The sequence below is a fragment of the Melanerpes formicivorus genome, unplaced genomic scaffold (assembly GCF_026170545.1).
Source record: "Melanerpes formicivorus ecotype bairdi unplaced genomic scaffold, bMelFor1.0.p_v2 SCAF_4, whole genome shotgun sequence".
Classification (NCBI taxonomy): Eukaryota; Metazoa; Chordata; class Aves; order Piciformes; family Picidae; genus Melanerpes; species Melanerpes formicivorus.
Window position 1 is genome coordinate 26,757,093 of NW_027142356.1, and position 26,989 is coordinate 26,784,081.

The window sequence follows — 26,989 nt, forward strand, 5'->3', positions numbered from 1 at the left end:
CACCAACAGAACAGCCATTGAAAGGGCAGTGCCTGAAGCAGATGCTGTGTGCCTGAAAGATTTGTAAGCACTGCGCAAAGTTGTAAAAATAAACTTCCTTAACCTTTGGGAACAGGCCCTGCATTATGGTGCCAGCATGGGAGAGCCTGACATTCTTGCAGTGGAGCTCTGGTTACCCAGGGATTACCCAGCAAGGAACTGGATGAGTAAAGAGCTAGCTAATTATTTACCCATGTTACCTTTTCCAGCTTAGCTCAGTACTTCCAAGAAGGAAGTAGGGTGGGCACATATTACAGCAGAGAATGGTTGGACTCAATCATTTTAAAGGTCTTTTCCAACCAAAAAAGATTCTGTGATACTGTATTTGGGTCCTTCCCCCGGTGTGAAGAGCATCCTCCCTGTTTGGCAGCTGGATACTGGGATGATTCAGTGAGTTCTGCCTGCTGAGCCAGTGAGGTTCATGCTCAAGTCCTCCTTTCACAGAATCATTAATGTTGGAAAAGACCTCTTTAGATCATCAAGCCCAGCCATCGACCTAGGAACAACATGGCCATTAAACCATCTCCCCAGGTGCCATGTCCATACATTTCTTGAACACCTCCAGGTATGGTGACTCCATCACTTCCCTGGGCAGCCTGTTCCAATGCCTGATCACTCTTGCAGGAAAGAAACTTTTCCTAATGTCCCACCTAAACCTCCTCTGGCATGATTTTAGTCCGATTCCTCCCATTCTATCACCTGATATTAGGGAGAAGAGACCAGCCTGCATCTGTCTACAACCTCCTTTCAGGGACTTGTAGAGAATGATGAGGTCTCCCCTCAGCCTTCTCTTCCCCAGGTTAAGTAATTGCAGTTCCCTCAGCACACTCCTCATAAGATTTGTTCTCCAGGCCCTTCACTGGACAATCTGCAGCCCCTCAATGTCTTTCCTGTAGTGAGGGGTCTGAAACTGAAGCCTGTGTCTGAGGTGTGGCCTCACCAGTGCCAAGTACAGGGGCACAATCACCTCCTCCTTTTAAGCCAGGGACTGCACAAACTTTTTGGAAGGTAAAAGCCTACTGTGCTGTTTGCATCTCTAGCCTGCAGGGTAGAGACTACAGGCATATGAAGATGATACTGATGCTCTCTCACTAGCAGATGGCTCCTGGTGAGGATGTGTTACCAGCTGGAATACTTCAGAGCAGGTGTGAAGTTGTTTTACTGGAGATTGCTTCCACGCAGACTGATTTCTGGAGCTGAGCAGCAGAAACTCTTTCCTTTGCACTTTTCCATTGTGCTGGCTGGGTGTAAGAAATGCCTCAGACTCTCCTAGGCAGGAACATGCTTCTTTCTATCCACATTCTTGTTGGAAGCCTTATGTGACAAAAGAAAATGCATCCACATATGAATATTCCAGCATGATTCTTGAGTTTTCCTTCCATCAACTCCTTTCTGGCTGGTCAGGCAGGTATTGTGGCTGCTTGTGGTCCTCACACAACAAGTTTCTTCTGACTCATGCCAGATGCTGCCACACAACAAACCATCCTGGTGTTTCCAGATGCTTAACCAGCATTTTCTGGGCAGAATGTAGGGTTTTGTATGAATCTTTTCTCCAGATACCTTTGCATCATGTCACAGAACACTGCTTGTCCTGCAGCTATCTCAATATTGCTTATTCAGGTCAGCATGGCACTAGTACAGGGGGAAAAAAGATGGGCTCCACTCATGGGTATGTATGTGTGCTTCTCACAAGACCCCTGCATGGTGGTGTTGGAAGGGACCTCCAGAGATCATAGAGGCCAACCTCCCTGCTAGATCAGATTCACCTAGAACAGGTTGTACAGAATGGTGTCCAGAGGAGTTTTGAATGACTCTAGAGAAGCAGACTCCAGCACCTCTCTGGGCAGCCTGATCCACTGCTCTACCATCCTCAAAGTGAAGAAGTTTCTCCTCATATTTAGATGTAGCTTCCTATGTCCAGGTTTGTGTCTGTTAACTCTTGTCCTTTCACTGAGCATCACTGAAAAAAGACTGGTCCCATTCTCCTGACACTCACCATTTAAGTATTTATAAGCATTTATGAGATCCCCCTCAGTCTTCTCTAGGCTAAAAAGCCCTGAGTGCCTGATGTGGAACACTGGCAGAGAATTTGTTAGGGAGAGCAGTTATTTAGTTAAAAAAATCAAGTCCTGTAAGTGGATCGAAGTGATTTATCAGTGGGGCCAAGCAGTGGCCATGTCTGAACTTAACACAGGGCATCACTGGGGAAGGTTGTGATGGTGGGCTCTTTTCAGTGGTGCCTAGTGACAGAACAAGTCAATAGGTGCCAGCTAGAACACAGGAGGTTTCATCTGAACTTCAGGAAAATCTTAAGTGTGAAGGTGCCAGAGCCCTGGACCAGGCTGCACAGAGAGGTTGTAGAGTCTCCTTCTCTGGAGAGAATTCAAACCCACCTGGATATATTCCCATGCAGCCTGCTCCAGGTGATCATGCTTAATCTGGGGTTTGGACTTGATGATTTCTAGAGGCCCCTTCCACCCCCCACCATTCTGTGAGCCAGTGGAGGGGAGGCAGTGAAACCTCTTTTCTCCTAGGAGGGACCAGAAGCTGTAATTTCTGTTCCCTACTTATGTAACCTTCCCTTTGAAGTTCCTGGAGGCGCCTGTCCCCTCTTTCTCAGCTCTCCCTGGCTGTGCCTGGGTTTGTTAGCCTTTCCCCCACCCAGACCAGATTTCCTCACATTCTTCTATGCTACAGTATGTGGCAACAAGGTTTTATTTTATTGACTTTGGAAGGATGAGATGTTAGCCATGGCTGCCAAGTGCAGTTGCAGACCCACTGCAAAGAAAGCTAGAGGCAAGGGCTTTGTCATCTCACTTCTCTTTTTGTCCCATTTCATTGTTATAGTTTTAACCAGTGAATAGTTTGGCTTGTACCATAGGCCACCTGGCTTCTCTTTAGAAAGCACAACTCATGGGGACCTCTTCAAAGAGAAGCATGTTGGTGCTTGCTCATCCAGTGCAATAGAAACCTACCCCAAAGACATAGAATCATGGAATTATTTCAGTTGGAAAAGTCTTTTCAGACCATCATGTCCAAACATTAACCCAGTACTGTCATGTCACCACTACACCATATCCTTCAGCACCACATCTACACAGCTTTTAAACCCCTCCAGGGATGGGGACTCCACCACTGCCCCTGGCAGCCTGGTCCACAGTTTGAGAACCTTTTCAGAGAAGAAATTTCTTCTAATATCCAATCTAAACCTCCACTGGTGCAATTTCAGTCTGTTTTCTCTTGTCCTATTTTTGCTCCTTGAGAGGAGAGACAGATCTCCACCTTCCTGCAACCTCCCTTCAGCGAGTTGTAGAGAGCAAGTTTTCCCCTCAGCCTCCTTTTCTTAAGGCTAAACAACTCATCATCATTTCTTATTTTGAGACAGGAGTCCTGGACTTTTAGCTGGGAGCTTCTTTCATTGCTGAAGAGACACTATCATTTAGGAGCTTTGAGATAGTTTAATCCTGCCATTAATCATTGTTTGGTTGGAGATTTCTTCCCTCCTGTGGAAACCTGCTCTCATCCCATCTTCTGCAACAACAGAAGCAGCACTATTTTAAAACCTGAAATTCTCTGGGGAAAACAAACAATCAAACAAAACCCAACATGTTCTGAGCATGCAGTAGAAGATGTCTTTAGATCACAGGAACATAGATTCATAGAATTATGGAATGATTTGTTTGGACTCGATGATCTTTGAGGTCTCTTCCAACCTTAGTGATACTGAATACTCAATAATGATGAAAAGGGACCTTAAAGATCATCTAGTTCCAGTCCCTTCACCATTGTGCAGTGACACCTTCCACTACACCAGGTTGCTCAAGTCCTTGTCCAACCTGGCCTTGAACACCTCCAGGAAGGAGGCATCCACTACCTCCCTGGGCAGCCTGTTCCAGCATCTCATTGCCTTCACTGTACAGAATTTCTTTCAGACAACCAGTAAAATGGTCTGGGGCTGAAGGCACAAAGCTCTGATTTAATGGCTAAACCAAAAAGTCTATGTTCCCCCAAGTTTCTAACTTGAAACACATCTCACACCATACTTCCATGCTTTATTTTTTTCTTTCTCTTCCCTTTTCCATGAGACTCACAGACCCACAGAAATAAATCTCAGAACGTGCAGCCTAAAAGCCAAAAGTAGGAGCCAAGCGCAAAGTCTCAAAGTTGATTATTAGTCTATAAAACCTTGCAAAGCCCAGCCTGGACTCTTTTAGGGAGTCCAATTCAGGGTGAGTGAGGTGAGGGCTGAGGAGCATCAGGCACGAAACTGAGAAACCCCTTTTTGCAAGGGTGCCTCTCTGACAAAGTGTTGCCATATCCTGCTCTCCCCATATGTTGTATCGGTGGAAGTGATTATCTGCTCATTTTCTTGCTTCAACATATGTCTTTTATTTCAAGAGACATGAGTAATCCCAGCCCCTAGATTAACTTGTTGTTTCAGTCCTGCAGCTTTTCTTCAGTCATCAAGAAAATAATAAAATAAAATACAAAAAACCCCTCTTAGAGTTAGGTAGAAAATTGGAAACAAAGATTAAATGCAACTTCCAAGGATGGGCTGTGGAAATGTTTAAATTTAATCCTTGATTTAACACAATGGTGTTGTGCTGGCAGAAGCAGAGGTTTACTGGGCTGGTTTTATTTGCTCAGCTGATTGAAATGTAGAAAAAGCAAACATCCTGGGTTTGGGTGCAGTGAGATATGAGTTAGACTTTGGAAAAGGCAGGATTTCTTCTCCTTCAGGAGGAAGAGCTGCCCATGGGAACAGACGATCTTTAAGGTCCCTTCCAACCTAAATCATGCTATGATTCTATGATTACTGCAGAACAGTAATTTGTAGCAGGTATGCTTTGAGGACAAAGACCTGGGGTGGGCTGGTTGATGAAAAACTCAACGTGAGCTGGCAATGATTGTTTGCAGCACAGAAGGCAGCCATGTCCTGGACTGCATCAAAAGCAATGAGAGCAGCAGGAAAGGGAGGGAATTCTGCCCCTCTGCTCTGCTCTGGTGAGACCCCACCTGGAGTACTGCATCTAGTTCTGGTGCCCCCAACAGAAGAAGGACATAGAACTTCTGGAGCAGGTCTAGAGGAGGGCAAAAAGATGATCAGAGGGCTGAGGAACCTCCCCTATGCATATGGAGCATGAGGTTTCTGTTACCGTTTTCACACATGCCTACTTGTAAAACAGAAAGTTTGAGTGGGCTGTTAAAGAATAGGGTGTTGAAATTCTTTGCTTACCATCCAGCTCTGCTATTTGCTCCCTTCCGGACTCTTCTGACTTTTGGAGGCAGCAGGCTCAGAGTATAGAAGTTTCAGGGATGCCCTTTGGAAAAGAATCATCCCTGAATTCCTGCCCCAGGAAAAGAGAATGTGATCCCAGGGAGCAGAAAGAGCCCCAGAGCCAGTGTTTTGAGTGTGGATAGACTTGAATGAGAAATGAAGTGTGTGTTGTAATGGTGCCTGGGATGTGCAGGCAGCAGGAAACCTGACAGGAGTGTTTTGCAAGGATGACCAAACAATCTGGGTACTGCTGATAATGAGGAATAGCTTTTTCTCTCCTTTAGAACACCTCCCTCTTCTGCAAAATCTGGATGTTAGCTGTGGAGTGCTGAGGTGTATGTTGGAAATTTTCCATCACATTTTCATTATCATAGAATCCTAGAATGGTTTGGGTTAGAAGGGACCTTAAAGGTAATCTAGTTCCAAACCCCCTGCCATGGGCAGGGACACAGTGCACTAGACCAGGTTGCTCAAGGCCTATTCCAACCTGGGTTTGAACACCTGGGGGCGGGGGGCATCCATAATCTTCTTGGGCAACCTGCTCCAGTGTCTCACCACCTTCACTCTAAAGAGTTTCTTCCTAATTTTCTCATCTCAAAGCCATTGCCCCTCATCCTATCATTAAAAGCCCTTGTCAAAAGTCCCTCCCCAGCTCTCCTGTAGCCCTCTTCAGATATTGGAAGGCTGCTCTAAGGTCTCCATGGAGTCTACTCTTCTCCACATTAATCAGCCCCAACTCTCATACCCTTTCTTCGTAGGGGAGGTGCTCCATTCCTCTGACAATCTTTGTGGCCTCCTCTGGACTTTCTCCATCACTTCTATATCCTTCTTGTGTTGGATGTTTTCACAGGGTCATATCTAAGCTGATCATCAGCGAAGGGTCTCTGTGGACCCTGCCTAAGAAAGCACCATGCTTCTTGGTCACCTGGGTAATTCAGTGCTGATCCTCCACAGCCTTTACATGTGCATGAGCAAACTTTGAACAGGCAGCCTAAAGCAAACACAGAAAAATCATTTGGAGATGGAACAAACTGAAGTATTTACAAGCTTCTTACCAAGGAAAGATAGAGCACATTTATAATTTGCCAGTGCAGAACTTGTGGGCACCTTGGAGGCAGAAACTCTGCCAGTGCTGAAAAAAACATCTGTGACTGCACTTCTGTCTGGGTGCTTTTTATCCCCAGTGATGCTGATGGCATCAGCAACCAATTCTGTTTGTTGCAATCTGCTGCTGTTTGGGGTTTTCACAGAAGGGTATGGTTAATATCTGACCCTTTTGGCTTTGAGTCTTTCCTATCTCTGGTTTGTGTGATGGCTTTGCTATGGTTGGGTGCTGAATTGTAAAGCACAAATCTTCCCACTGATGGGTGCTGTCCTTTTTAAATTTAAGCAAATAAAATAAAAATCAATCAGCACTTATTGATTTGAGAGTGTCCTGGAAGATATTAAATACCTGAGCTCTTTCTGTGAACTCATAAATCGTGATTACTGTTTGGAAAAGCAATACATTCTAAATATTTTGTCAGCAAGCTCTGCTGGCACTGTTTCATAGAATCATAACATCAGAATCTTTTTGGTTGAAAAAGACCATTAACATGATCCAGTCCAACCATCCTCTAACTATGAAGTCTGCTGCTAAAGCATGTCCCTCAGCACCTCATCTCTGCCTCTTTGAAGCACCTGCAGGGATAGGGATTCAGCCACTTCTGTGAGAAGCCTGTTCCAGTTTTTAAGAAACCTTTCAATGAAGAAGTTTCTCCTCATATCCAAATTAAATCTCCCCTGGTGCAGCTTGAGGCCATTTCCACTCCTGCTGTCAGTTGTTAGTAGGGAGAGGAGACCAACCTTCACCTGGCTCCAACCTCTTTTCTGGGAGTTGTAGAGAGTCAAAAGGATTCTTCTCAGTTTCCTTTTCTCTAGACCAAACAGCCCCAGTTACAGTATCACAGTATCACAGTATCACTTAGGTTGGAAAGGACCTCGAGGATCATCAAGTCCAACCTATCAACACAGACCCCAGGACTAGACCATGGCACCAAGTGCCACGTCCAATCTCCTCTTGAACGCCTCCAGGGTCGATGACTCAACCACCTCCCTGGGCAACCCGTTCCGATGACGAATGACTCGCTCGTGAAGAACTTCCTCCTCACCTCGAGTCTAAACCTCCCCTGGCGCAGCTTGAGACTGTGTCCCCTTGTTCTGGTGCTGGTTGCCTGGGAGAAGAGTTCCCCCAGCTGCTTCTTACCAGACCTGTTCACCAGCTTTCTTACCCTTCTCTGAACCCACTTGAGAATCTCAGTGTCCTTTCCAAATTCAACACAATACTCAAGGTGTGACCTGTTAGATATTTGGACAGCAGCAATGGGTACACAGCCTTTCTGAACCCAGGTTGTGAGGAAACAATCAGGTATATGGTTACATCTCAATGTAGTTTGAACAATCATGCCAAGCCTTTGCAAAATTAGGAGGTAGAATTAACCAGGGCAAGCAGTTCTGAGGGTAATTCATCACTTGGCAGAACACAAGTTGAGCTTAATGGAAGTTCTCTTTCGACTTGGAATAGCTAAGAGCAAATCTCAGAAAGCAGGCCATGACTTCCTTGGGTGAGTAAAGGGAGGAAGTCATGGTGCTTTGCCTCTGGTAGAAAAAAATCAGGCATATTTTGCCCCAAATCTTGGGCTTAGGTATCACATAGAGCCAAGAAAGATTTGCCCTCATTGGTCTGGATAAAATCTGGCTTTGGATTGGATAAAAATTTCAGAGCTACTAGTGGAAGGCAGCAGTGGCTTTTAATCTCTATAAAATTTCCTTATACCAGGTGGTAGGACCCCAACCTTTGCAGATCTCCAAGACATGTAAAGTAAATGAAGCCATGACAAGCTCACTGGCTTCCTAGATGAGGAGGAGGTGGTCTTCAGGGGACTGACTATCTCCTGGCAAAGGCAGCGAGTGAGCCAGAAGCTGAGACTTGGAAATATGGCTTGGAAAGCCATGCAGTGAGTACCAGCAGCCTAAGGAAGGCAATTAGGAAGACATTTGGCTTCCAGCCATCAAGGTGGGAACTTTGTCACAGAGCGTAAAGGCAAAATCCTTTAAGCACTCTTCTATTGCTCATGATTGATTTTACTCCCCATGAAGATGCTCCTTCACTAATTAGCAGTGAACCCTCTTGCTTTATGAGGCGAGTGTCTGGACTTTCCAGCTCCTTCCTGTAGATCTTCAGCAGTTCAATAAATCAATCTTTTCTAATCCCTGAAATTAAAAAAGAAAGAAAAGGAAAAGAAAACAAACATCCCTACTGCCTCGTATCGGCAGGCAGTGGGGAGACACAATAGCAGGCTTTATTTTGTCTCTCTCTTATGCTTGCCTGCAGGAAATCTCTGTTTTATTTGTCATATTCATATAAATTCCATGGCTCTTTCCGAGTGCTTTTGAGGGGACACATCATCCATCTATTGGTATTTAGGTTTCAACACCCATAGCAGCTACTACACATCTTGTGTGCTCATGAGATCATAAAATGGTTTTAGTTGGAAAGGACCTTAAAAGGTCATCTAGCTCCAAGCCCCCTTGCCATGGGCAGGGACATGTTTTACTAGACCAGGTAGGCTCAAAGGTCTATCCAGCCTGGCCTTGAATGTTTCCAGGGATGAGGCATCTGCAGCTTCCCTGAGTAACTTGGGTCAGTGCTTCACTACCCTCACAGTGAAGGCTTTCTTATGTCTGATCTGAATTTCCCCTTTTTCAGTGTAAAGCCATCCCCCCTTGTCCTGTGACAAAAGACCCTGCCAGAAGTCTATCCCCAGCTTTTTGATCAGCCCCTCTAACTACAGAAAGGCCGCAGGAAGGTCTCCCCAGGGCCTTTAACCTAGGTGACATTGAGGGATATATTGATGCTCTCCAGTGTTATTTTCTCTTTATTGTTTCAAGTAGCTTGATTTTCTGTGTACTTATGTTGCCAGTTTTACTTGCTAGACAAACCATGTTATTTTAGGGCTTGAGCACTGAGTCTTTGTGCTTACTGAGCCTTTTTCTGCTGTCAGAGAGATGGGAAAATACTTTGAATTGGCAAAAGAGTGATAAATTCCAGTCAGGCAAAGTTAAACCATAAAGGGTTGAATAGGATGATAACACCTGAAGCTGATTATTTATGTAGGGGGTTGTTAAAGGCCTGGTTTTACTCTACATGCCACTCAAAAACTATGTTTTGTTAAATATATTTAACACACACAAAAAAAAAAGAAGTAAATTCTTTTCAAGATGTAGCAAGAGCAGACATTATGCTTTTCAAAGCAGAGCTGAGTAACTGCCTTTTGAGTAACAGGCTGTCTCTGTTCAGCAGCACTTTAGGACCAATCTGTGTGTGAAGGTAAATTCCTAACTTATTTTTCCTACTGAAAAAAATTTAAAGGGGAAAAAAAAAAAAAGGAAAAACAAAAGAAAGCTTTAGAAATCCAGGATCTTGCTATCTGACATACAAGGATCTGGTTTGCATCAGGTAAAGAAAAGTTACAGGCCAGCAGTATGAGAGAGGTGATTCTGCCCCTCTGTTCTTGGGAGACTATCACCTGGAATACTGTATCCCGTTTTGGGGCCCCCAGCCCGAGAAGGACATTGACCTGTTGGAGCGAGTCCAGAGGAGGCCACAAAGATGATCAGAGGGCTGGAGAACCTCCCCTATGGGGGCAGGTTGTGAGAGCTGAGGCTGTTCAGCCTGGAGAAGAGAAGGCTCCAGAGAGACCTCTTTGAGCAGCCTTCCAGTGCCTGAAGGGGACTACAGAGAGCTGGGGAGGGACTTTTGGTAAGGGCTTGTAATGATAAAAGGAGTAGCAATGGCTTTGAGCTTGAAAGAGTCCATCACACAGCCACAAAAATGATTAAGGGAGTAAAATATCTTCCTTTGAGGAGAGACTGAGGGAGCTGGGGCTTGGGGAAGAGGAGACTGAGGGGTGACCTCATTCATGTTTATAAGATGTAAAGGGTGAGTGCCAAGAGGATGGAGCCAGGCTCTTCTCAGTGGTGCCCAATGACAGGACAAGGGACAATGGTGGAAATTGAGGCATAGGAAGTTCCATGTAAACAAGAGGAATTTTTTTTCATTGTGTGGTTGACAGAACACTGGAACAGGCTGCCCAGTCTCTCTCTCTGGAGATATTCAAAACCCATCTGGATGTGTTCCTGTGTGCCCTGGCAGGGGGGTTTGGACTGAATAATCTTTCAAAGTCCCTTCTAACCCCTAATATTCTTTGATTCTGTGAAGAGGGGAGATTTAGATAGGAAATTAGGAAGAAATTCTTTAGAGTGAGGGTAGTGAGACACTGGAACAGGTTGCCCAGGGAGGTGGTGGAGTCACCATCCCTGGAGGTGTTCAAAAACCATGTAGACAGGGCACTTCCAGACATGTTTTAGCGTTGATGGTTGCATATAATGATCTTAGACATCTTTTCCAACCTTAATGATGCATCTTGATGATGGGCCCTCCCTGAAGGTGTTCAAGGCCAGGTTGGACAGGGTCTTGAGAAAGCTGGTCTAGTGGAAGGTGTCCCTGCCCATGGTGGGGGAGTTGAAACTAGGTGAACTTTAAGGTCCCATCCAGCCCTAACCATTCTATGATACTCTGTTTCTATGATGTGGGCCCCTGTATGGGGTGGATATGGTAGCAATTTGTTTGCCTTTTGTCCAAAATTGACATGTTTGGGTTTTAAAGGGACAAGTAGTGTGAAAGTGGCTCCCAAATTTAAGATGCACTGGTTTTGAAAATCCTGAAGTGTCTGAACAAAGACATCAGTAGACAGAGAATAAGCAGCTAATTTTAGCAGCTAGTTAAAAAAAGTGTTGGTCTGGAAATATCACAGGACTATAGAAGGTGATATAAAGCATCCTTTCTCATCCTAGGAGAAAGTACTCTGGGAAATTGAAAGACATCTAACTAAAAGAAGGTGTTGAAAGTGTTTTATGTGATGTATAATTAACCTTAAGGAGTCTTTGCCCCAAGGTAAAGCCAGGGCTTTTTTAGGATTAGAAAATGAATAAGGTATTTTTACAGATTGGTAGGCCATCCACTATCCATCATCTGGGCTGTGAAGAAACAGAAGGGAGGTGAGGTAAGATTTCACAGGCTAAAGGAATCATGGAATCACAGGATCACTTTGACTGGAAAAGACCTTGCAGATCATTGATTCCAACCATTATCTAACTCTACAAGTTGTCTCTCAGCACTGCATCACTCCATCTTTGAAATGCCTCCAGGGATGGGGATTCACTCATCTCCCTAGGAAGTCAGTTCCAGTCTTTGAGAACCTTTTTAGTCAACAAGGTGCTTCTTATGTGCAAGCTAAACCTCCTCTGGTGTGACTTGAGGGCGTTTCCTCTCCTACCACTTGTTAGTAGGGAGAAGAGACCAACCCTCACCTGCTCTTTGTGACTACCAGCCTCCTGTTACCTATGGAGGGATGAGAGTCACTTCATTAAAATTCAATGGACTGTATTCCCCTCACTAACAGGAATTGGAAGAGTTTATCTAAATCTGGAAAATCTACTTAAACCTACCATGTTCAAGCTGTGCTAGGGTTTATTTTCCAATGATATCTGCTTCAATATTATTTCCTTCTACCACTAGTGAATATCATCTCAGTTTTACAGTCAGCAACTCCATTTTCCTGTGGGCTATGACTCTTCCAAGGCTATTCCTTTGTCTAAGTGATGGATTTTATGTGTTGCAGGTAATGACACAGTAATGCTGCAGCACTGACAGACTTCACTGATAGAGTCCAAAAAACCCCAAACAACACACAAAGCCACAACATTCGGGAGTGATGTTTTTCAGACAGGAACTGTTACTATTACAAGACTTAAGCTACTTGCAACACTGGAGTTGGTAAAATGAAAATGAATGCTCAGTATTTCAGAAGGAATATCATAGAATCATGGAATCACAGAATGGTTGAAAGGGACCTTAAAGATCATTCCAAAGCTCTTCCCCCCACCTATGGGCAGGGACACCTTCTACTAGACCAAGTTGCTCAAGGCTTCATCCAGCCTGGTGCCCTGCAGGGAGGGGGCATCCACAGTCTCCCTGAACAACCTGTTTTGCAGTCTGAATTACCTTCTTGCAACTCATTGTCCTTCACTCGATCACAACAAGGCCTTGTAAAAAGTCCCTCCCCAGCTTTCTTGTAGGCCTCCTTCAGATACATGACAGTTGCTCTAAGATCTCCCTGGAGCCTTCTTTTCTCCAGGCTGAGCAGCCCCAACTCTCTCAGCCTGTCCCCACAGAGGAGGTGCTCCAGCCCTCTGATCATCTCTGTGGCCTCCTCTGGACTCACTCTAACAGTTCCATGTCCTTCTTGTGCTGTGGACAGCTGAACTGGGTGCAGTACTCCAGGTGGGGTCTCACATGAGCAGAGTAGAAGAGAAGAGTCACCTCTCTCATCGTGCTCATCACAGCAGGAGAGATTATGTCCTATGTGAGCCCTGTGTGTTGAGACTGGAAGTGTTAGGGAGTTTGGCATCTTTGAAAGTCTTACTTCTTTAGGTGCCTGCTTCCTTTGGGCAGTGGGCTCTAGCCACATTCAGGTTGGAAATGGGGTCTAAACTTCTTGGGCCTTTCTGATGGTTTACTTCTGAGCTGCTTTGAAGTGTTAGCCTCAAGCTAAAAGGCTGAGTTTAGTGACGTTTTGTCTGTACAAGATGAAACAGAGTCTTCAGGTGCCTTGAAGAAAGGCAGTTACAGATCGCTGAAGAACTTTGCAAAGGTCTGGATAGCAGCAGCAGAGAAAAATATAATAAATCCCTAATTCTCTCTTTTTATAAGCTATCACCAGTGACATTTCAACTGTAAAATCTTTATCCTTTATCCTGTGTGCTCGTAAACACAGCACTAGAAACTGTTCCTGCCCACACTGCTGGCCTGGGAGCTCCAGACTGTCTCACTTCTTTTGTGAATTCAGTTACATCATGGGGGGCCTACAGGACCTGCAGTACTACACATGGCATGAGAACAATAGCAACTTGCCCCAGTGATCTCATGGACTGAGTGGATAAGGGAGCAAAGAGAAGCAGAGGGATCCAGCCAACATCATGCTGCACAGATGGGATAGGCTAGAGATCCCCATTGGTGCAGCTAAGGGGGAAAGCATTTGGTGACAGCACCTTTTCTATGTTTCTCTGTACACATGCTCACGTTCCTGAGCTCCTCATCCAAACATCTTTTAAACACCTCCTGGGATGGCAACTCCACCACCTCCCTTCTGGTGAAGAAAGGATCTTTGCTAAGCGAAAGGAACTGAGCTTTCCTTGCTGTGTCTTGGAATCAGAGATTCAGTCCCCCGCATCAGGCCAGCTCCTCTACACTTGCTTCTTCTCTCATTTCCGTTCTTGATATGTTTTGTGCTTCCCCCATGCATTGTTAGACACTACATTTGAGTGCCCTTGGACAACTCAGATGTCTTTATGCAGCCAGCAGATATGGTGCAAGATCTAAGGCAAGTGGCTGTCAGGGTGGCAAGTGATGATCAGGAGGGAACCTGCATGGGTGGCAACAAGGACAGCTGAAGGTGGTGGTTGGATGCTGAAGCAGAGCTGCAAGAGGGCTTCATTAGAAGTTGGGATGGGGATGGAAGCAGGGAGGTCTTCAGCCCAGGGACGCTATAGGTGCTGGAGCTGAGACAGCGTTGCTTGCCTGTCAGTGACAACAGCTGATCTAAACCTCCCCTGGTGCAATTCGAGGCCATTTCCTCTCATCCTGTCACTTGCTACTAGGGAGAAGAGACCAACCCCCACCTTGTCCAACCTCCCTTCAGGGAGCTGTAGAGAGCAATGAAGTCTCCCTTCACCATCTCTTCTCCATACTAAATGCCCCCAGTTCCCTCAGCTGCTCCTCACCAGACCTGTTCTCCAGACCCTTCACCAGTTTGTTGATCTTCTCTGGACATGCTCCAGCACCAAAATGTCCTTCTTAGAGTGAGGGCCCCAAAGCTGAACACACTGAACTACAGCACTGCAGATGGAGAGTGCTGGGAGGCACAGTGAAGTTTTACCACCTGAAGGCATGAAAGCCTTCTGCAAGGGCTACACTGAAGTTTCAAAACTTATTTTCTCCTGAGATAGTTGAGATTTCTGAAAAGAGGTTTCAAAGGCAATGGAGAGTTGGGTGGTGGCAGCCAGGAGGGGTAGCTGCAGCTCATAGCTAACAATGCTCACTCTTGTGTGCGAAGCTACATTTTTTGGTCAAATTTCAGTTCCCTGGGGCTGTGAGCCAGGCTGGCTGGTGTGCATCAGGCACACCTGATGCCAGCCCACCTTTGCTTTGGTGGTGGCTGGTGGGGGAAGGGAGGGGGACTAGCAGTGAGGTGGATTCTCTATGTCATGCTATTTCTAATGTTGGTGTTCTTGTCTTTATGTCTATGCATTCTTTAGCTATGAGGATAACAGACCCTTCATCAAGTAAGAATGACCTGAATGGCTGATAAATTTCATTTATCAGTGTGGTCTCATGAACCAGCTGTCAGATCAATATGGCAAAAATCATTAAAGCTTCTGTCATTCGCATTTGAGGCAGAAGAGCAAACTGTGCAGGAAGACAGTCAGGCATACAGCTAATGTGCAGAGTAAACGTGCTGCAGATGTATTGCCAACCAATTGTCTCCAGATTGGCTTCATTATTCTTTTATTGGCCATTACTTGAATTCAATGGGAATGTTCCCAAGCAGATTCTACGCAGTACAGACTTGTTGAGCCAAGAGCAGCCCTCTGGTCCACTGTGCTCTGCTACTGAGAGTGCTTAGTGGTCATGTGAACACAAAGGTAAATGTTCAGAGAGGTGTATGGATGAGAATCCCTCTGATTTCTGTCTTACCTAGTAGGACCAGTGGAAACAAATTTGTCTTTGGTGGATTGGAGACTGTCTCCTTCCTCACTGGAGCACCTAAATGTTCTTAATTGTAAGCCTCTGATTTTCAATTAAAGCGAAACATGAAGTGGTTTGGTATTGCTACAGCCAGAAAACTGCACCGTAGAAAAGGACACAAAACGAAACAAACAAACTAAAAAGCCCAGCAAGTCTGTACAGAGAGCAGACCACAAACCCCAAACTGCACCAAAGAAAGCCAAAATTGCCTCAAAATTATGTGCCCACAAAAAACCAAAACCCAACCAACAAACCAAAAAGAAAAGAAAAGAAAAGAGGAATAAGCAGTAGCACAAAATGGAAGCAAATCAGATTGGCAGTGGACTTTCAGTTTGTTCTTCTGGTGAAGAGTCGTATGTGTTCATTCCTGCAGCATCATTCCCATATTCTCTGTCATTGCTTGGCTGTTGGTTTTGTGGGAGGGTTGGGGTTTTTTTTTGTTTTCCTTTTTTTTTCCCTGCGAAGAGAGGAGCTACTCAAAGAAATCTCCAAGTCCTCTATATCTTCAGGTCTTGTTTTCTGAAGGACAACACTCTAGAGAGCTCAGTTTATACTTGAGGTCCTTCTAAACCCACAGCTTCCTTTCCATCTCAGCAGGCAGCACAGTTCCATTAAATAACTGGTTTGCTCCTGCAGACTTCTGCAGCCAAAGGTTGTTTTACCAGGTCCGGGAGCTGGCTGTGCCTCAGAGCCAAAGAGTGTTCTGACATCCTGAAAATCATTTCTAAAAGAATCTGTAAATGCAGGAAGCTTTTAATCATCAGAGAGAAGAGAAGTAGGCAGGGGGGAATGTTTTCTACTTAGAATCATAGAATTATTAAGGTCGCAACAACCCTCTCTAAGATCATCAAGTCCAGCCATCAACACACCACCACCATGCCCACTAAACCGTGTCTCAAAGCACCATGTCAACACATTGTTTGAACACTTCCAGGGATGGTGACTCCAACACCTCCTTGGGCAGCCTGTTCCAGTGCCTGACCCCTCTTTCAGTCAAGAAATTTCTCCTAATGTCCAACCTAAACCTCCCCTGGTGCAACCCGAGGCCGTTTCCACTTGTCCTATCTCTAGTCACTTGGGAGAAGAGACCAACCCCTCTCTTGCCTCCAACCTGCTTTCAGAGAGTTGTAGAGAGCAATTAGGTCCCTTCTCAGCCTCCTTTTCTCCAGGCTAAACAATCCCAGCTCCTGCAGATGCTCAGCTTCATTAGTTTTCATTTCTCTTTAAGGAAAAAGACAATATTTGTATTTTTAAATTGATGTGCAATTAAGATGATTATGTGCTCTCATTGATGGTGGAATCTGGAGAAGAAAATCTTGAGGAGAAAAATAGACCAAGTGGCTAAAGCTGGCAAACTTGATCTAGTGGCTACCTTCCTGAAGGATTTGGAGAGAGCATTTTCAATTTGCATTGTGCTAAATATTTATTAGTGGGATTGACTGGGAATGCTTCAGAGGAGCTGTTCTGGTCTGCTAGATACATAATAGTGATTTTTAAAGAACTGCCTTAATAAGCCCTTACCTCAGGGAGCTCTTTGGGTTGTGTGGTTAAATAATGCATATTTTATAAACCTTCAGTGGAAGACTTAATGCCTTTTTCTTTATTTTTTTTTTCCATTTTAATACTTAGCAGAAAAGTAAACCAACAAAAATAACATGGATACAACATCAATGTAATTCTGGTTTTGACAAGCCCTGCTAAAGTAGAAAAGGGTTCAAGATTGCAGCTACCAAAGAGTCTCCATAATGGAGATTGACCTCTCCAGTAGTTATTTTTCCTCTGAACTACTGCTGCTTCATTTTCCTCCCCATTTCCCCATGCTCTGCTTAGCTAATGGAAACCCAGATCTGCTTAAACCATGGCCAGATTTCTACAAGGCTGAAGTGGCTTAGAAGTGTAAGCATCTCATTTTTCCTTAAACTCTCCTGCGTCACCCCTGGCTGGTTTTGGGGCAGACAAGGAGGCAAAGAAGGTAGTGCTGGCTGCAGGGTTGTCTGCTTTGGTTCCCCAAAGCAGTAAATGGTGAGGAAGGGGTGCAAATATTAGGTGTTATTGCAGTAATTTTCATGATGTTACACCTAATGAGTCCAGGAGAAGGCAGAAGAAAATTAATGCCTTGAGGAAAAAAGCAAAGGGATGCTCATGGTCTGCTTGCTATGCACTTCCTGCTGTTCATCCCGGCTAGAAGTTGAGTTCCTTCCCTGTGCAGCAGCAGTTCCTTTAATGGTGTAGGCAGTTTAGTGTATGGAAACTGAGGGAATGGATAGGAGCAGGACACAGGTCCTGTCCTGATTATCACAACTTCATCTCCTGTCTTGGCATTGGAAGATTTGTCTCTGAGAGTTTAATTTAGCAGATGATTCAATATTGTTTATGGAATCAGTACCTGGAGAGACCTCCAAGAAAGCCATGGAGGGTTTTTTTACAAGGGCTTGTAGGGACAGGACAAGGGACAATTGCTTTGAGCTGGAACAGAGGAGACTTGGACTGGAGATTAGGAAGAAATTCTTTCCAGTGAGGGTGTTGAGATGCTGGAAGAGGTTTCCCAGGGAGACTGTGGATTTTCCCTCCATGGAGGTGTTAAAGGCCACATCTGACAGGGCCTTGAGCAAGCCCATGATAGGGAGGTTGGAACTAGATAATCTTTAAGGTCCCTTTGAACCCAAACTATGCTATGATTCTATGATCATTAAGGTTGGAAAAGACCTCTAAGATCATCAAGTCCAAGTGCCAATGCAGCACCACTATGCCCACTAAATCATGTCCCCACAGTGCCAAATCTACTCTTATTTTGAACACCTCCAGGGATGGTGACTCCACCACCTCCCTGGGCAGCCTGGTCCAATGCCTGACCACTCTTGCAGTCAGGATTTTTTTCCTAATATCACAATATTTAGCAGGGTGACAGGGAATATCTCCCCTGCCATCCCAGCAGAGCTTCCTGGTTTCCTGAAGCATGCTAAAAAAGGTAAGAATAACTTGCAGCAGCCATCCCATGCCCCAGCAGAAAGTCTCTGAGACACAGCTACCATATATCTACTTGGACAATGTTTGGGACCAAGCAGTGGTCTGCACCCCACAATGTCTGGGACCAAGCGCTCCTGCTCCCCTTCTGAGATGGAGCTAGCAATAATCTTAGGTTTGCAGTAGATGTGGAGAAGGATTGCCCCTCCTTTTCTGCAAGTAGAAGTGTGGCAGCAGCTCCTGCTTCAGCACATGTGGTGTGTGAGCCCCTGTATGTGTAGATCTCTACTTCCCCTCCTCGCAGGGTGGAAGAGGTGTGAAGCAGCAGCCCTGAGAGCCTCCTAGTGTGGAGCTGCTCTGGCAGGTGGTGAGGGCTCGCCCACCTGCTTGTAGTTGTTTGTCTGCCTTGCTGGCATATGGGAGACTATCTAAAATGAAGCAATACATGTGTGGTGGTGTTAAGTGTAAAGAAGCTCATCCAGCTGGCACTCCTGCCCCAGTGAAACCAGTGGACACTAAAAAAAGGGACATTTAGAGTCACTGTTTTGGTCGGTTGCTATCCTTTCCCTGTCATTTGCAGCAGCAACATCTACACATCATTTGCATACATGCTGCTTTTACATGAAGCATAAAAAATAACTGAGAAAGAAAGAAAGAAACAGTGTGGTTACAAATGTGCTTTGGCTATGATAATTCTCCATGCTCATAACATTTCCATGTCTGTATATTTCCTCAAGCCTGAAGATTTGTAAAGCTGCATCCAGCCTGAAGAGAAACCTCCCTGCAACACTTTTGATCTGCTGTTTGCCTTTTCTTTTTTTTTTTCATTCCCCCCTCAAACCATAGGCAAAATCTTACTGTTTGTAGTTGTGTGCCTTCTTTTGTGGATGGTAAAAAAAAACAACAACAACAACAACAACCCCTTTCCTTTTTTCTTTTGTTTTCTTTCTCCTAACAGGTCCTGGGTGATAGGGGCGATAGCCCTGCTCTGCCTATTAGGACTGACCTGGGCATTCGGACTCATGTATATTAATGAAAGCACAGTCATCATGGCGTACCTCTTCACCATATTCAATTCTCTGCAGGGAATGTTTATATTCATTTTCCATTGTGTCCTCCAGAAAAAGGTAAGCCAGACAGTTCCCAGCAGCAGAAGAGATGGTTAGGGGGTGTTTTGTTGCCTAACAACAGCAGCCTAACATCGTCTGCATGCCCTGAATTGGTCTCATGCTGATTTATCCCCCCAGTCCACTTAATAAGGGTGGTATTTAGACTGCAAACCAGCAAGATGCAGGGGAATGAGGTGATAATGAAGATATGTGACAGTGGCATTTCAGCAGGCAGGGCACACGTTGGAGGCAAGGGAAAAGGCAGCTGACAGTTTGCAGGGCTTTAGGGTAGCCAAGCTGTAAAAGGGCTTTGTCTGCTCTTAGCCAGATTCTCCTTTCCCATGTGCCAGTGTGAGATGGGAGAGACCCCATGAGCATCTGGAGGGGTCCTCACATGGCTGAATCCCTGCAAGAAATCCCCCCTTCCTATAGCTTTGAATGATGATGTGTAGCAAGGGCTGCTTCCCCTGCTTTTTTAAGAAGGGAGGTACCTGAACTCTGCAACATTTCATTAGCCTGTGTGTTGTTTAGCTCTAATGTCAGCTTTTGGAGATCTTCATCAAACCAAGCACAGTTAAGTGCTTCTTGGTGGAACTTGAAGTGTGCTGTATGCCCCAATTAACATTTGCAAAATAGCACTGGAGGAACTTAGGAAAACTCTGGAGGGAAAAAAAAAAAAAGTCAAAATAAAACTCTCCATGTATATATCTAGATCAAACTTACAGCCTCTGACACTCAGCAAGAAATACTTTTAAGGACCATTTTATCCCCCCCCGAGTTCTCCAACCTTGTGCATGTCAGCTGAAAAGTTTTTATGTGCATCTTGCTTTCAAAGAAAAACTTCTTTATTCACTAGGATAGAGCTTCTTTAGCCACATAGGGAAGAGTTACCTCTGGGTCTCAGTTTCTCAGTGGCCTTTGGTGAAATGATTGATTAGGTAAAGTCAAGGCCATGATAAGGTCTGATCTCCATGTTTTGCTATACAGGGGAGACCTGACCTATGAATCATAGAATGGTTTGGGTTAGAAGGGACCTTGAAGACTATCTAGTTCCAACCTTCCTGCCATGGGCAGGAACATCTTCCACTAGACCTGGTTGCTCAAGGCTTTATCCAACCTGGCCTTAAACATCTCCGTGGAGGGGGCATCCACAGCCTTCCTGGGCAACCTGTTCCAGTGCCTCACCATCCTCACTGCAAAGAATTTTTTCTCATTCTCCAGTCTAAATCTCCTCTCTTGCAGATCAAATCCATTCCCCCTTTTCCTACCACTATAAGCTCTTGTAAACAGTCTCTCCCCAGATTTCTTGTAGGCCTCTTCAGGAAGGCAGTATGAATATGAAAACAAAACCAAATTTAATCATACCAAGTGAACTCTGTAAGCAGTGCCTCACAGAGCTGTGTAAAAATGCCCTTCTTAAAACCAAAGGAAGAGTTCTGGGGTTTAGAGTTTTGTCCTTGTCATTTCATCTCAAAGCTGTGCAGCTTAAAAAGAAGGGGGGGAAAAAAAAAGCTCAAAAGCTTTTCACAGAGTCACAGAATCACAGAACATTAGGGGTTGGAAGGAACCTTGAAAGGCTATCCAGTCCAACCCCCCTGCAAGGACAGGATCACCTACAGCATGTCACACAGGAATACATCCAGGCAGGTTTTGAATGTCTGCATAAAAGGGAGACTCCACAACCTCTCTGGACAGCATGTTTCAGGGCCCTGGCACACTCACCTTGTGTTCACATGGAACCTCTTCTGTTCCAGCTTGCATCCATTGCCCCTTGTCCTATCACTGGACATCACTGAAAAGATCCTAAATCTGTCCTCCTGACACTCACCCTTCACATATTTGTAAACATGAATGAGGTCAGCCCTCAGCCTCCTTTTTGGCAAGCTAAAGAGTCCCAGCTCCCTCAGCCTTTCCTCATAAAGGATATGTTCCAATCTCTTCAGCATCTTTGTGGCTTTGTGCTGGACTCTTTATCTAGATGCAACTACCTGATGATGTGCCCAGAACTTTAAGCAAGACCTTTTCCAGGCAAGACGATCATAAGACTGTAGGAAACATCACCATCACTAATTAAAACTGCAGATGCCTCTCTGGTGAAGAGCTTGAATCATTCTTACTGCTCTGACCTCTTGTCTCTATTAGGCCATGCGTATGATCAGCCCCAAACATCCCATCGCAGCATGGCACTGCAGCATCCTTAGGTATTGTCTCAACGTTTTTTGTGTCTCAAGCCAGTCAATATCCTTAAACCATCACTGATGGATAGGGGATCACTACTGATTTCTGGCTGCAGAAAAGGAAGGAGAATAAATCTGGTACCTTGTTTTGGGGTAGTTGCATCTTTTTGACCTGAGAGCTGAGGCAAGAAGAAGGAAAAAAGCAACAACAACCACCTTTTTATTCCTATCTATCATGGACTAAAATATCAGCAAAAAGCTGCAGAGAGGCAAGCAGTGGGTGGCTAATTAAAGCAATTGAATTATTTTCTCTCAGCAAAGGATTGATTAGGCACTCGAGCATATTGGGCACTTGTGGTATTGTGTTTGTCTGGAACACTCGAGGAAGAGCCTAATGAAAAAAGCTGTAATTTGCTATTTAACTGTTGTTTTGCAGAGTTTGGAAATGCTCAGAGATAGGCTGCCAAAATTTCACAGCTAATATTGTGCTCCAAGCAACCTCAGCTGCTGGGCTTGACCTGAATAGAGTTTTGGGGGGAAGGGTGGATTCTTGAGTTGTTTTGGTTTAGTTTTGTTTGTTTGTTTGTTTTCTTAGTAGGCAACCTGACCTGCTTCAGGTTTTTTAGAATCATAGAATAGTTTTGGTTGGAAAAAATCTCCAATATCCAACCATCAACCTAACACCACTGTGGCCATTAAACAATGTCCCAAAGTGCCATGTCCACAATATGGTACAGACTGCTCGTTTTCAGTCTTGTTCCATCTTGTTTTGAAGTATAAAAAGTCACACTTGAAGCTCAGTTAAAGCTTGGCTCCTGCCCTGGCACAAGTCCCCCTGGTTCCCCTGAAGTGAAGGAGGTGTCATGGCTTTACTCTAGGCAAGGAGTTAGCCCAGTTTGATGTGATGCCCACTCAAACCTGACTGGTTTGCATTTGTTTGCTGTGGAAGGACAGATTCCAGCCACTGCATAGCACTGGGAATATAATCTCTAGGGTCTTTGGCTCTGCAGTTCCCCCAAGAAAGGCTGTGAGACCTGGAACTGTTTAGCCTGGGAAAGAGAAGACTGAGTGGAGATCTTATGAATTTTATAAGCGTGAGTGTCAAGAAGAAGGGGCCTGGCTCCTCTCAATGGTGTCCTGTGATAGGACAAGAGGCAATGGATACAAAGTGGAATACAAGAAGTTCTCTCTCAACATGAGGAACAACTTCTTTCTTGTGAGGGTTCTGGTGTCCTGGAGCAGGCTGCCCAGAGAGGTTGTGGAGACTTTCTCTGGGGATTTTCAAGACCGGTCTGAATGTGTTCCTGTGTGACCTGCCCTAGATGACCCTAATTTGGCATGGGGGTTGAACTCAATGAGAGATCCCTTTGAACCTCTACCATTCAATGATTCAGGGGTTCAATTGGACTGCAAGAAATAATGTAAAAAGAAATAAAGTAAATCAATAGCTCTTATGTGTTTCTTCTCAAATTTTTCTTCTATGTCCTCTGCCAGGAGCAATAAGTTTTAGTACCTTGATGAGCCAATATGGTAGTTTATATCAAATCTATGAGGATATTAATTTTCAGTCATAAATAGTGTATCTGGAGATTTTCCCACGCTCCTTTCATGTGCCTCAGTAGAAGCTGGAATCAATTGGTGTCCACAAGCTTTACTGCATAAAAGAAGTCCCTCACACCACTGCAAACAGGGTTCTAAGCTACTGTGACCATTCAGCTGCAAACTGTAATAGGCTTCTCCCTCACCTATTGCAATAACTATTGTTTTAATGACCCACTGAGGGAAGATTCATAGATGGATAGATTCATAGAATGGTTGGGTAGGAAGGGACCTTAAAGATCCTCTAGTTCCAACGCCCTCACCATGGACAGGGACACCTTGCACTAGAACATGTAGCTCAAGGCCCTGTCCAACCTGGCCTTGAACACCTGCAGGGAGAGGGTATCCATAACATCCCTGGACAACCTGTTCCAGTGTCTCACCACCCTCACTATAAAGAATTTGTTCCTAATCTTCCATTTTAAAAACTCTCCCCTCTTCCAGCTCAAAGCCATTCCCTCTGCTCCTACCACTCCAAGCCCTTGTAAAACCTCCCCTTCTGGCTTTCTTATAGCCTCTTTCATGTACTGAAATGCTGCTCTAAGGTCTCCCCAGAGCCTTCTTTTCTCCAGGCATCGGGGTTGGGTGGTGGGCTGGAGGAGGAGCTGCCAGCTAACCCCTGTTGCTCTTTCCTTGGCTAGGTCCGCAAAGAGTATGGGAAATGCCTGCGCACGCATTGCTGCAGTGGGAAAAGTACAGAGAGCTCCATTGGCTCAGGAAAAACCTCGGGGTCACGGACTCCTGGAAGATATTCCACAGGCTCACAGGTAACCCACACCCCAATGCTTTGCACCACCACCCTGATGTCCTTCCTGGATGTGCTCGGGTGGCAAGCTCCACTTGGCACCAAAGGAGCTGCTTCAGAGCTCTCCCTTGTGCAGTTGCAGAGATTTCCTCTCCTTCCCAGACCTGAATTCAACATAGTGACTTCTCTTGGGATGTGTGGCAATTAGTGCCTCTCCAAGAACTTTCTACATAGCTGCAATGAGAATAAAAAGTCCAAATTTACTTTTCAGAGATAAGTGAAGGTCATCATCCTGTCCTGGTTCAGGATGTGTCCTGTTCCCATTCTCTATAGGAATCATGAGCTGGGAGCATTTTGGCAACTATGCTACATCCCAGTAGATCCTTTGATCATGAGGTGAAGATTGTCACTGTGCAGGAATAATGTTGCCATACCCAAGTATTTCTCTGGCTTAAAAAAAATAAAGACTCTAAGAGTCTTCACAGTCAGAGGCCTTTCCTTCTGGCATTTAGTCAGCCCCTTGCCTCACTCAGTTTGCTTTAGTTTGTAGGACCTCTTAGGAGAATCTCTTTGGGTCAGATTATTTTATTCAGTTTTGAGATTTGTTATGCTTTGATCACCCCCCAAAATTCAGGGGTTTGTGTCATTGGTGCACTTGGCAATTGTGAAGCTTAACTTGTAGGTTTAGATGCAGATTGATGGGTGAAGAGTTCGTATCAAATGAAGAGGCTTAGTTGGTAATCAATGGGAAGCAAACACAAATGTATTCATTATTACTGATGGAAGTAATTATACATGACAGTTCCACTATGAAATTATGAAAGACATGCAGCAAGTAGCAGTTTGTAGCCTCCCAGGAAAAACCCAATTTGCAATTTCTGTCTTGGAGCAAATTATTATTTATTTTCAGCTGTTTCCAAGATGTCACCCAAGAGCTCCACTTGGCATTGATGTAGGTCTGGATGCAACTCAGGGCAAATAATAGCAACAGAATATGGAACTTCTCTCCAACAGACCAGAAAAATCCCACACTAATCAATAAATATCCAAAACTCACTCTATCCAGCAACAATTATGTGGCTGATTTGAAAGCCTGTGGTTGTACATAACTTAGCTGCTGAGTAGATGTGCTACTCTCCAAGAAGAGTTGACTTTAGTGGGTCCTTTCTCTTTGGTGATCTCACCACAAGAAGCCCTTCTGAGGGTGAGCTGTGTCTGCTGGCAGCAATCCTCTCATGGCAGGCAAGGTTTGAGGCACCAAGAATATTTTATTGACTGCAGAAGCTTGTCCTTGGAAGATGGAAATGCCTGAGACCTACTGTAGGCAGGACAACCTCACACAGATGAGAGAGAGCGAATGGAGATCAGTCTGAGCTGTCAAAAGCACAAAACTCCTAACTTTTGAATAGAGAAGTCCAGAAGGACCTAAGTCCAAAGTTATCTTCTTTTTTTCCTTTCTCTGAAAAGCACTTAGGAAACAGAATAATTAATCCACAATGGATCACACCAGAGAAATGCAATAGATTAAATGTCCAGGTGAAAAATAATTGCTGTAAAAGTGCATGGGTCTCATGTCACATTGTGTTTCCATTTATAGAGGGCTAATGCATGATCAGGAGATGCCATTACTCCATAGTTAATGAGCAGTGGAGGAGGCACTTTGCAGCTGTGACCACATGAGTAAGCCCTGAAAGATCTTTCACTGCTAAGATTCCATTACAGGAAGCACTGTGCTTTTAGCAGTTAGGAAAACCATGGCCTGTCAGAGTAGGAACCAAACTTCTTGATCTTCCCAGCTGCCTTAGCACCACTTTCATGCATCCATGGGACATGTCCATCACGATCTGATAGGTGAGGTGAGGGAGAGTTTCCCCGGGAAACATCTGGGTTCCCCAGTCATCTTCACAGAGAAATTGTTGTTGAACCACGTGCATGATACATATTGGCTGATTTTTGGGTCTTGGTCTAGTTGGGGTGGATTGAGACAGTAGCATAAAAGCCACTGAGGTATATGCTCCACAGCCCATCTGAGAAATAAAACAGAAGGCAAACATATGCAGGACACTGTTTCCCCAGCAGCAGAAGCTCTATCATAGGTAACAAATCCACCTCAGATTTTTCTACAGGAGAATCTGAGTCATTCATTTAAGGGGGCTTTTTTATTTCTCCCCTTGATATTCCCCAAGCTGGATAGTAGCTACAGAAGACTTCTTTTCATTCAAGGGCACCACAGATCACGTCCTCTGTTGCACTTCACAAAACACAAGACACTGAGATAGAATGTGGAGCACACCTGCTTCTGTGTGTAAGCTGTTTCTCTGTTATCTGGTGCTGTGTTGGTAAATCTGGAGCTCACATGGCTCTGGGTTTCTCTCCAATACCATTTGTGACTGTTTGGTGGTTATTTTAGTTATTAATGCAATCCAGTGATGCATTTCTTCTGGGAGCTAGATCTTTGTGCTATGAAGTTCAGCAGTCAGGGGCTTGCATACTCAAGGCAAACGAGGCAGCAACCACACTCTTACAGCTAGCCAGTGACAAGTCTTATCCTGAGCCAGGCATGCCAGTAGCCACCTTTAAGGAAGCAGAAGGAAACCTATCTTGCAGCTGCTAAAGAATTCATTGCCTGCTGTGGTTCAATCCCCCTTCAGAGCCGGATTCGTAGGATGTGGAATGACACAGTTCGAAAGCAGTCCGAGTCTTCCTTTATTACTGGAGATATAAACAGTTCAGCTTCACTCAACAGAGGTAATTATGAACTCTTTTTAATTTCTCTGATTCTTGTGATGGCTTTAAGGAAACTGAAATGTGTTGCCCCTTTTGTTTCCCTTCCCCTCCTCCTCACCTCGACTGGCACTGGACCCTGTTCTCCCACGTAAGAAATGTGCTGATGATAACTTGAAGGAGGTTTTGTGGTGGTTGTTGCCTTTCTTTTCTTTCTCTCTTTATACATTTTACAACTGAGAATTGTTATTTCTGCAAGTTAGGAAAAGTAAAAATAATTTTTAAAAGAGAAAGAAAGGTAAATGAAGCTTAAAAGAAATGTCCCCCTTTCCTCAGCAAACTGCTAGGACCAGAAAGTACTGAGGTGTCAGAGCTCCTTGTTGGCAGTAGAAATGGGTCACGATGGCACTGTGCAGCCTGTGGTAAGCATCACAGCAGTCCTGATTG

The 26,989-nt window shown here is 44.8% G+C and overlaps 1 protein-coding gene across 28 annotated transcripts in view; it reads left to right on the top strand.

The window, feature by feature from the left end:
- ADGRL3 (adhesion G protein-coupled receptor L3) overlaps positions 1–26,989 on the top strand; it is a 614,635-nt gene that overhangs the window by 554,367 nt on the left and 33,279 nt on the right. For 20 of the 28 annotated variants that reach the window (XM_068137418.1, XM_068137413.1, XM_068137416.1 and 17 more), the window contains 4 exons: positions 14,735–14,761; positions 19,147–19,315; positions 23,715–23,840; positions 26,470–26,566. In XM_068137418.1, the coding sequence (XP_067993519.1) occupies positions 14,735–14,761; positions 19,147–19,315; positions 23,715–23,840; positions 26,470–26,566 (419 nt within the window). The remainder of the gene's footprint in view (positions 1–14,734; positions 14,762–19,146; positions 19,316–23,714; positions 23,841–26,469; positions 26,567–26,989) is intronic. The other 8 variants (XM_068137415.1, XM_068137417.1, XM_068137401.1 and 5 more) reach the window with 1 other exon arrangement.